Source organism: Pogoniulus pusillus, chromosome 23 (genome assembly GCF_015220805.1).
Source record: "Pogoniulus pusillus isolate bPogPus1 chromosome 23, bPogPus1.pri, whole genome shotgun sequence".
NCBI classification, from domain to species: domain Eukaryota; kingdom Metazoa; phylum Chordata; class Aves; order Piciformes; family Lybiidae; genus Pogoniulus; species Pogoniulus pusillus.
Window position 1 is genome coordinate 21,108,541 of NC_087286.1, and position 11,131 is coordinate 21,119,671.

Genomic DNA, 11,131 nt, shown 5'->3' on the forward strand with positions numbered 1-11,131 from the left:
TCTCAAAAAGTCAATTCCCAAAATGCAAGGCGCATCAGGACCAGTTACAATAGTATGTGTCTTCCACTCTTTACCAGTTAAACTGATCTCAGCCTGTACCTTAGTTAACTCTTGAGATCCACCAGTGATTCCAAAGATAGAAATGGACTCTGTCCCTTTGCAATTAGATGGCAATAAAGTACACTGAGCACCTGTGTCAACTAAAGCCCTGTATTTCCGAACTCTTGAACTGCCAGGCCACCTAATGAATACATTCCAATAGATTCGGTTCTCTCCACTATCCCTTTCCTCCTCCTGGCTGGAGGCAGGGCACCCCTAATGCTGAACATGGCATGTAGGGTGTACACAATGATTGGTGGTGTTGTGAGAGGAACTGCAACTGTTGGAACAATTGCAGTTGCTCTCGGGAGCTGAACAAGTGACAGCTACTTTTCTGGCATTATTGCCTCTGTTTCTGCCACTCTGCAGATCCCTGACCCTCTTTGAAAGAGCTGAAGTAGGTTTACCATCCCATTTGTTCATGTTCTCACCATATTTGTCACGCAGAAGTATCCACAGTGACGCACGTGATTGCTGCTGTCTGGGTGGAATTTGTCTCCTCCTGGGCTGGAATTGCCTTGCAGGAGGTGGGCGTCTGTTCCTGACTGCAGAAACATGCACCCATTCAGATGATGCAGGAATGGTATCTTTTACCAGATTTTTGAGATCCTCCTTCAGTTCTTTCATGGTATTCTCAAAACCATCTTTCATGCTCTTTATTTCAGAAGTCATAGTTTTTATGGCACAGATTATACCAGAATGTGACAAGCTGTCCTCAATCTGTCTGAGCTGGTCAGTGAATTCACCAACAGTGAAAGATCTTCCATTATCACTCCTTGCTAGGAATTTACTGGCCAAGATGTTAGCATAGGATGAAGGAGCAAGCTTAATAAGCTTCTTCATGAGACCTGTTCCCAAAGGAATATCATCAGGCTCATGAGTGCCATGATCTCCATAAAGCACTTCCTTCACAGCAAACTCCTTCAGAAGCTTAATTCCCTGCTCAACAGTGTTCCACTTCTTGGCAGCCCATGGCAAATCATCTCGGGAAGGATATCTCATAGCCACAGCCAACAGAAGGCGTGTCCACAAGCTAACCCTACCAAGAGGACTTGCTAGGTGTTTGTCCACTCCACTCTCCTTAGTGAGTGGTCCCAACTGCTTGGCAGACTTGTCTCCTACCTGCAGAGCATTAGCACCAATACCACGGCATCTTACTAACCAGCTTAGGATTGGCTCACCTGATTCCCTTGTGTATTCCTTCCTAACTTCCCTGACCTCTCTGAGTGGATCCTTGGAGCCTTGGATGTCATCTTCCTCCTCCTCTTCCTGTTGTTCTGGTGGTGCCTGGCCTAACACAATCTTCCTCATAGCATTCCTAAACTCATGGGAACCATCCTCTCTCCTGGCAGCTAACCTCACAGCACTCCTCTCACTTGAGTATTGTTGTCTCAGCACATCTACAAGGTCTCGTAGACTAACTGCCTCCTCTTCCTCTTCTCCTTGCTGATCACCAGATGTCCCCTGTCTTACATCCTCCTGCGAACCACTCTTTGTCTTAGCTTTTGCCTTAGCAGGTGCCAGAAGGGCCTGAGCAGCAACAGACTTGGATGTGTCTGCTGGAGGATTTGAATCTTTAGGAGTCTGACCTGGAGGGTTTGAATCCTTAGGGGTCTGACTTGGAGCTTGTGAGTTCAGATCTGCCTTGCTTTTAACAGGAGGATTTTGGTTCTGGTCTGCTGGCTGGGGGTTTGAATTAGCTGAGCTGGTGTCATTAGGATTTGGACTGACTGGGCTAGCGTTACCAGCACTAGTAGTATTATTAACATTAGTGGGATTATTTGCCTGTCCTGCTGGGATGCCTGCCAACCCTGATGTGTTTTGATTGTTGCTAGGAACATTCTGATTTTGGGTACCTGCCTGTCCTCCTAGGGCTCCTGCCGAACTCTGCCCGTTATCATTGTTTACATTAGTGGCAGGAACACTGGCTGTGTTCCCAGAACCTATAGAGGAGGGTGGAGAGGCTGGCAAGGGGGAAGCCGATAACTGTGTTCCCTTGTTTTGCTGTGAATGAGACTGCTTCTGAGACACAGAATTTTTCCTAGCTCTTACAGAAGCTGGTTTTGAATTTTTTACCAATAATGCCAAAATTAATATGAATATTAAAATCATGAGGCAAATATTAAAAACTGTGAGAAGAAAAACAGTTTTACAAGAGCATGTGCCTATACAAACAGTTGGAATTCCTGTCTTAGGCTGAATAACTCTCATTAGAGCCATATTTAAAGCAGAATTTCCATTGATTGTCACATTATTGACCAGAGCTCCTGTAATGTCCTTGGTAATATTCTCAGAGATATTAAAACCAGCATAACCAAGAATAAAATCACCCCAGCTCCAGAACATATCTGAAACCTTAGCTTTAGCCTTATTATAAGCCAGATCAATAAAATAAGCAACAATTTGACCTTTTAACCAACTAAATGCCAAGAAAACAAAACCAGACCAGAGCAATGCACCAACCAAATACAATAGCTGCTTGATTAGCTTCATCTTAATTCCCAGAGCTAATTTCCACTCACTGAAATATCTAGCCCCACGTTGGGAAAGCCAATTAAAAAATGTGATGGTTTGGGGGTTACCCCGCCCCCCCACACTTTTGTATTTGCCCCAGCTAACTCAGACGGACCCTGGGAATATAGATGAAGCAGTTTATTTACAGCTAGCAGAATTTACAAGCAGCTATTTACAATATATACAGTTATATACAATTATATACAGAAATATACAAAGGATAAACAATATAAAAAGCACAACTCCCCTCCCAGAAACCTGAGTCCCCAGGAGGGGCTCTCAAACCACCCCAACACCTCCCCCCGGCCCTCTCAACCTTACCCCAGTTCTCAGGAAGAAAAGAGGTGCAGCCAAGAGGTTAGGGAGCAAGGTTAGTAGGAGCAGGGTTAATGAGATGTGACCAGGTCTAAGGCAAAAGCAAGAGTGAGAAACAAAATGGAGAAGAAGTCTTTCTTCTTCCCAGAGTTCTCAGCGTAACTGTGAGAGAAGTAGACACAATTGTTTTTCATTTCACTGCCCGTTATCTAGTTCTGTTACCAAAACATTCCAGCTTGCTTCAAACTAGCACACTACCCCACTCTCCTCTACCTGCAGGTGGTAACTTCCGTTGATGTCAGCTCTTGCAGCTGATGGGAAGGCTGAAATGGAAGAGAAAGGGTCTGAGGTTGCGCACTGTACCCAGGACACTGTTATTGCTCCAAGGTGTGGGCATGCAGAGCAGGGGATATGAACCAGCAGTTCTAATCCAGGGTGAAGAGTGGCAAACAAAATGCTGTTGTGTTGTTTGTCTGTGTTTTCCCCCATTTAATTACAAATAGGCAAAACATTGATTTCATCAACACTGCCCAACGGCAAAGCAACTGTGCTATGATATGTTGGCCTGATCCAGTGAGGAGTTTTCATGCCTGGGTGAGAGATGGAGAAACTCTCTCCTTCGTTAATGAGACCTCCAGAGGTGCATTTTTTCACCATTGATCCTACTTTTTGTGCAACCAGTATAGACTTGAACAGACTCTCTAAATCCATCGTAAAGAAAGTGTAGGTTCAAACTAAAGTTTCATTCTCAGATGCCACCCCCATCAGCTCTGCAGCTTTCTCTTTCTTCCCCCTCATCCTACCACCTTGTCGCTGCCATACACATACATTATTTTTCCACAACACCCTTATTTTTCTTTTTTAAACTGAAATGCAGGCAATATTGCTGCATTCAGTGAAACCTGTGAAGAACATCCCGAGAGTGTGATGGAACTTCACTGAGCTATTTAAGATCTCAGTTTAATTCAAATGCAAAAATTCTACAAGTGTCAAACAGAGAGAATTGAATTGTTCCACTTGAAGGGTATTAAAAAATGTCATGGAAAAAATATTAAGGACTCTTTTTAATAGCATTTAGATGCAGTTTAACTCTTGACAAAGGAAATTTCCCCCTAATTAATTTATATACTATGATTGCTTGCATTGTTGCAATGCATCGGTCACTTATTTACACAGTAACAGTTTTGTTTCAGTAGAATTCAGATAGGTTCACTGGATACCAAATGTTGGAGGTGTCTTTTGTGGTTTATGTCATATTTGCACCAGCAGAAGAACATGGAAAGAAGCTCACCTGAGCACTGGCAATCTTAACTGGGAGATTTTAACTCTGTTGCTTGCTATCTGATCAATACCCAATGCCTCAGAGTCTGAGTAAGAAAATAGGGTAGGAAAATGAGAGGAAAAACATCTGTGTCTTTCCAGACTGGTTTGGTACTGTGCAGGGAGTCCAGGCAGATCTGAGAACTAAGCTTTAAATCATCCAAATGTGTTTCTAGTGTTTGTGTAATTAATAACACAGGGAATATTAAAGCTGATTGTCAGTCTGATTGATTTAATGGTATTATGTTGGCTATTTCTCTCCTACAGTACCTCCATTAAAATTTAATGCAGATTATATTTTGTCATGTTGCAAAAAAGCCAAGGGAATGTTTCAAACCAGTTCTCCCTCCCAAAGGTCCTTGAAAAGTAAAAATTACAAAGGAACTGTTGACTTGATTTTTGCTGCTGTTTGTTGTGTCACAGGTGGTGTGTACAAGCCTGTATTTAAATGCTAAATCTGGGTTAGATCAGCAGCACTCCTTTGAAACTCAGAGGTGCAAAAAGACTTCCTAAATCAAGCGTGACAGCTCAAAAAGACATAAAGGAGGTCTGTCAGAAGCAAAATCCTGATAGCAATGGCTACAGTAAACTGACAGCTGGATGGTGAAAACAGCTCTTGATTGGTTCCTACTCTCTGCATGTGTGTGAGAGTATTAAGCAAGTTCCATTCCCTTTGTGCCTCGCCCCCTGCTTTACATTGCTGTTACTCTTTTGCAGAAGGGGACGTGATGCTTTCTTCAGCATTTTGTTGGCAACTGACTTTATAGTGGCCCATATAAAATAACACTGATTTTCCACATCCAGATATTTCTTGGAGGCATACCCGGGAGGTACTCAGCCTCGTGCTGTTTAACTGGAAGTTGCAAAGCTGGTGGCAGTAGGTAGCACGTTCTTTTGTCTCTTGTTATAGCCCTGGATGTACTGCCGCGGTAGTTTCTTCCCCTCTCTTTAGGAATTTGATGCCTGCCTTCTCCTAAAAGATAAGGACTATGTTGTCCTCAGACACTTCAGTGGTATGAAAACCTTTCCATGCTAGTGGCTTTTGCCAAGACAGGAAATGCAGGAGCAGTGAATATATTGCTTTTTGCAGTTCTGAAATGCTTCTCTCTAGATAAACTCGAGGACTTTGGGACAAGTGAAGGGAAGTGAGTGTTCATGAAGGTATTTGTGTATCACTGAAAGCACAGAAATGTGCTCCTTTGGGGGCATATTGCTGAGTATAAACTCAAAATACTCAATGCCACCTTACGGTTTCCAGATGCAGCAGTTCTGGGAATCTGATGTGAAGAGCCTGAAGTACAGAGAATTTTTTCTTAGAACATAGTTTAAGGAAACCTGATGAACATCCTCAATCCCTGGTTTTGCTTCATTTACTTCAACATGCCCCTTCTTATAACACATGTACAGTACAGCACATAGAATACAAGAGCTGCAGCCAAATCCCTCAAATACTTGTGTGCCATGCTGACACAGAGATTAGAGCCTGGGCCTTGAATCACTTAGAGGCTCTGCTGCTTACTAAGGTCCTAAGCTACAGGATTTAGCTGAAGAAATCTACCACACTGAAAGAATTTATAAAGCTGCTTTGTAAAGCTGCTTACACATGCCACTCACCTCTGTGGGCAGAAGATTCTGCTGTGCTATTTCAGCAGAGATGGTCCTGTCTGCTGATAGTGAGATGTTGCTGAAAATGGGGGAAAACCCCATGGTTTTAATGAAGCTAAGGCCAAACTCCTATCATTAGTGTGAGAGGGAGTAACTCTCTTCTGTAATTTGCAGCTGTGCTCTGCCAATGCTCCTGCTGCTTGATGCAGCAGCAGGAATGAAGAGGATGCTGTAGTACATGAATGGAAACCTGGGAAGAACTATGGTAACACAAGTGGAAAGCTTAGAGGAAGTCTTTCAAACCAGGCTTGAAAAAAATTGTCTGCTTAAATTACTGAGGTGTGGTTAGGCAGGGAAGAGCAGGAATGGGTATTTGAAGTGGGTCTGGAGTGAAATGCTGATGTATGAGAAACTTCTGGCTTAGTGCAGTTCAGAGTTTTGAAAAAGGCAAATGAAAGAAGCATGCTGAGGTCAGCAAAATGAAAATCACAGAATCAGCCAGGTTGGAAGAGAGCTCCAAGCTCATCCAGTCTGACCTAGCACCCAGCCCTAGGCAATCAACCAGACCATGGCACTAAGTGCCTCATCCAGGCTCTGCTTGAACACCTCCAGCGATAGTGACTCCACCACCTCCCTGGATCTGAACTTGCTCTGAGAGGAGCCTCAAGCCTTAAAATGAGATGTGTTGCTTCTCTGTGAATTAGTTTAGGTACATTTTGAACTCGGATGAGCTGACCTTGCAAGGCTGCTCACATCTGGCTACGTGCTGTGTTGTGTGGTTGCATTGCAGTGTTCACAGGAAGTGGCGATGCCTGTGCGAGAGCCTTCAATTCCAGAAGTGGTGTCCTGCAGAAGATCTTCCGAGGACACAAGTTCATCATCAACTGTATCCAGGTCAGGAAGGAGTTTCTTTGCTGGGATTTCTCACTTCTGATCACTCCCTCATTTGCTTTGTGAGAACTGTTGTGGCTGGCTGTTCTGTGTGACTCCGGTTGGGTGTTGTTCCAGAGTAGGGCAGAAAGCAACAGCCTTGAATGTTCCTTTAGTGATTTTAGACAAACTCGGTAATAACAATGCTGAGTGAACCACAGAGCGAGTCCCCACAGACAGTCCTGGGCCCAGGACTGGAGAGTTTTCAGGTCGAGTCAGACAAGCAGCCATAAGACATGAGACCCTGTGTGGGGGCAGGGAATAGACTCTGACCTCACAGGATCCCTTCCATAAAAGACACTGATGAGTGCAGTCTCTAGGTGGAAAAGAAGTTTTTGCCTTATCCAAGCAGAGTAATACATGGCATAACCTCTAACCCCCAGGCATGGTGTCCCTTAACAGCCCAGCAACTGCTTCCCAGCACACGGTGGCTTCCATGTGCTACCCACTCTGTAAATGTTTGTATAGAATACTGCAGTTAGGATCTACTTTTTGAAAGGTTCAGAGATGACAAAGAAGCTCTCTAGTGCTGTCTGACCCACATCCTGTCAGACAAATGGAAGAGTCTCTGCCACTGGCTTAAAAATGTTCTCAAAGTTCATTAAGTTCTCCAGAAGTTGCTTGCATATTGTATAGGCTCCAGGGATGCTGGCATTTAAATGTTAAAAGAGGAGTAAATGATAATCCTTGCTGGCAGTACAAACACCAGTGTCATGCAAGGAGTCCTGGGGGGGGAAGTTTAAAACCTTGGATGCTTTGTGTTTAAGAATCCACATCTCCCTGCATTGGGATCTTGGAAAAGCTGTGTGCAGGAGGGTTTTGGTTCAGGATGTGAGACACTGTAGGTATTTCTGGCAGGCCGACAGTTGAAGGAGGAGATAAAATTCCTTTTGGAGTCAATCCCATGAGTACAGAGTTGTAAATATAGTTGTCTTATGTATGTTTTCCCAAACTGGCTAGTGGTTAATTGTTCTTAAACTGCAGACTCAGCTACTGAGCAGTCAGTTGCACAGCAGAGAATCACCCGGATGGATTCGGGTGGTTGATAAGTGATAGACTCGGGGCAGCCCTAAGTATTGCCGAGACCAAAGCTTGACTTTGTGTTTTCCTTGTCATTTCATTTTGAAGTGTCCCTGGCAAAACATCCTGGGAAGAGGACTGAGAAGTGGTGACTCTAACGTGATCTCAAGAATAGTGCTGAGGGGTGGATGGAGTGGGCTGTGGTTGTGTGGTGCTTGGTACTGACGTCAGCCAGGCTGCCGGTGGGATGCTCGCTCACAACCCACCTCTGCAGCCTGCAAGTGCTTGTGGTGGACAGACTGATACAGAAAGGGAAAGATGAGAGCAGGAACGAGAGCTGGCTTCTGGGACAGGGTGAGGACAATTTGAAACATGACAACAGCAGCAAATGGAACGGAGTTTCATTAAGGAAATTAAAGTAGAGGGAGTGGGGAATAAGGTTAAATTACTGCAGGTTTGGAAGAACAATGAATTTTTGGAAGGAGAGTTGTACCTATAACTTACTGCAAAGGCAGAAAGGAAGAGAAGCATTCCCAACCCCCTCACTGCCCACTGATGCTGATTTTGGTGTCTCCTTAAGCCTCATGTTCAAACCCAGCAGTCTGAAACTAGCACAGAAATTCCCAGCTACAGCCTACTCTGCCATTAATTCCCCATTGCTTTTCTAGTGGGTTTAGGCTATAACTCACTCTTGCTGTTTACGTTTTATGGCTCTGTGAAGCGGCTCAGAAGGGAGGCCTGACTTGGTAAGATCTCATCCCACTTCAGCAGCTTCTGTGGTAATTTAAACTGGCTCTTGCAATGAGCTATCGGGCCCTAAGTGCTGGGATCAAGCTGTGTTTGCTCTGGTTTGTGACAGTTCACTGGTGCCGATTCCAAGCTGCACCTCTGGGTATTAAATGTGCCCCTGTTGTTCCAGGTCCACAATGAGCTGCTCTACACAGCGTCCCACGATGGCACACTAAGGGTCTGGGACATCCGGGGAATGTGCAAGAGAAATAAGCGGCGTTTGAAGAAGGAGAGGTCTGCCCAGGGCAGGGGCTCTCAGAAGGGAAGTCTGTCTCGTCTCTTCAACAACAAAGTCGGCTGTATGGTACAGGAAGAAAATGGGGAACATGAGGCTGTTGAACTAATGTGACTGCCCAGCAGAGCAGAGACCTTCCATCAGTGACCAAAGCTGAACCTTTTGTTTTCTGCATCATTGTGTCCATGTAAATCAGAACTCGGAACGAGGTGGGAAATGGCTTTGCTTGAACCTCTTTTTCAGGAGCCGGGATTCTCTGTCAGATGGACTCAAGACAGGTCTTGTTGCTGCAGATGACTCTCAGCTGAGCAGCCCTGGGGTCAGGAGGGACTGCAGTGTGGTTCAGGTGACTTAACCTCTGTGTGTATTTATGACTGTCACTTACAACTGCTCATTGGCAATTCCCTGTGGCACGGAGGCGTTGCACACTTCTGCTGCCTGGTAGCTCATGAGCAAGTTTTTCTCCTGCTCCTGTTGCCCACTCACCTGCCCCCATTTTGGCCAAATGGAAGGTGCCCTGCAGAACAGCTGTGGATCCCATGTTCACAGCTGAGCTTTGGGTCAGGTTTTTGATCTGCCCAACTAACAGAGGATGGTATGGCTCAGCAGAAGGAGGTTAAAGCAAGCACCTTCTCTGGGGGAAGCTGGGAGTAGTAAGCAGAAATGTCATGGATTTTTTTTTTAATTTACCAAAAGCTGAAGAGTGAGCTAAAGCTGAAGACCTTTTTGTACCCAGGTCAGCTGTTTGCAGAGGCACAGCTCTTCTCCTCCTCCCAACAACCTAGTGGGTTTTTACCTTTTACAGTCTCACACTTTAAAGATGGCAGCATCAGTGGCCTCACAGGTGTTCTGGCTGCTGCTGGGCGTGTGCATCCAGCTGCCCATAGTTCTCCCAGGTGAGAAGCTCCTGCTGGCCTCCTCTGGGGTGCCTCAGCACCTGTCTGCTAGTCCCCAGATGACCACCACCTTTGTGGGCAGTTTGGCACACTGCTTGACTGTCCTTGTGGGGGCAATGTTTCCTTTATATAGCTGCTAGAAATGTCAAGCTCCATTTTTCAGAGAAGAGGAAAGCAAAGGAGGACTTTTTCTTTTCTTTCCTCCCTTTGAGGCTGTGTCAGGCCTTAAGTTCTAGGCCATTAGTAGCATTGGATGAGCAGTCAAACTCCCCATCTTTTCCCCATTTCATCCATCTCTGATAACCACTGAGCCATGAATTAACAAGGGTTCTTCTGCTTTTCTATTTGCAGATAACTCTCTGTAGAATCAGTACAAAAATATATAACCACGTTTTTATTTTTATAGCTTTATTTATTCTGTACTAAAGTAAGATAAAAATGCTGTGATCCTTCTTCTAAACGGACATGTGGCATCTACAGACAACTCACTGTCTAGTTCTTTTTGTGCTCTCACTTAGAGAGGATCTGGCTGGCTGCAGAGGCAGAGCAGTTAAGAATGGAGAGACTATGGGGGAAAAAAACCCGAACACCACAACCTCAAATGGACATTTTGGGAAACATTTCTTGCCCTTCTCTCATTGCTGGGGCTGCAGTCAGGTATGCCACGGAGATGTCCTGCCTCTCACCAGGCATTAATCTGCCAGAGCATGGTTTCCCTAGTCCAACCAAAGACCACCCTTAAGAGAAAGCATGGATGACAAAGAGCCACATGCGTTGCCTGAGAGGTGACCATGGTGGCACCCCAGCCCCGAACTCTGATCCTGTCACTGCTGCTGTAGGCCCTGCTTGCTGCTTCCGAGAGCAACTCTGGTTGCTTTTACCTGGCAGGGTTCCATATCCAGTAGGAAACAGCGTTTTACTGGCTGCCTATCAAGAGTGTGCAGGTTTAGTTCCACTGCGAACCTCGGGGTCTGCTCCTCACAGCTCAGTCCTGGCCCTGTGAGAAGTGTTTATGAGATGGTGGCTCATGGTTGCTGAGGTGATGGCTTGCTATGCAGCTAGTGTTTCTGTTTTGCTTGTGAGGTCAATGCTAAGCAGCAGGCCTTTAGCAGAGATGGGCAGAGCTGCACAGATGGCCTGGGCTCTACTGTAAAACTTTGCACAGAGTATGTTAGACACAGGAGCTTAACTGGCCCTACAGCAGCTGCCCCTGGAATTAGCAAATGGATTTAATAGACATAGAGCTTGTAAAGAGCGGAATCAATGAGTCATTACACTTCTGCCACTCGCTAAACATATCACAGTGTCTTCAAATGCGGGGTCAAAATTAACGTAAAACTTTTAGCCAATGCTTCCTGCCCTGCTGATTAAAGCTGCAGGCAGTTAGTGGGGGGGGGGAGGGCAGCTG

The 11,131-nt window shown here is 45.3% G+C and overlaps 1 protein-coding gene across 3 annotated transcripts in view; it reads left to right on the plus strand.

The window, feature by feature from the left end:
- WDR86 (WD repeat domain 86) overlaps positions 1-10,124 on the plus strand; it is a 28,863-nt gene extending 18,739 nt beyond the window's left edge. For all 3 annotated transcript variants that reach the window (XM_064162867.1, XM_064162866.1, XM_064162868.1), the window contains 2 exons: positions 6,644-6,747; positions 8,723-10,124. In XM_064162867.1, the coding sequence (XP_064018937.1) occupies positions 6,644-6,747; positions 8,723-8,941 (323 nt within the window). In that variant the 3' untranslated portion in view covers positions 8,942-10,124. The remainder of the gene's footprint in view (positions 1-6,643; positions 6,748-8,722) is intronic.
- Positions 10,125-11,131: the final 1,007 nt, after the last annotated feature.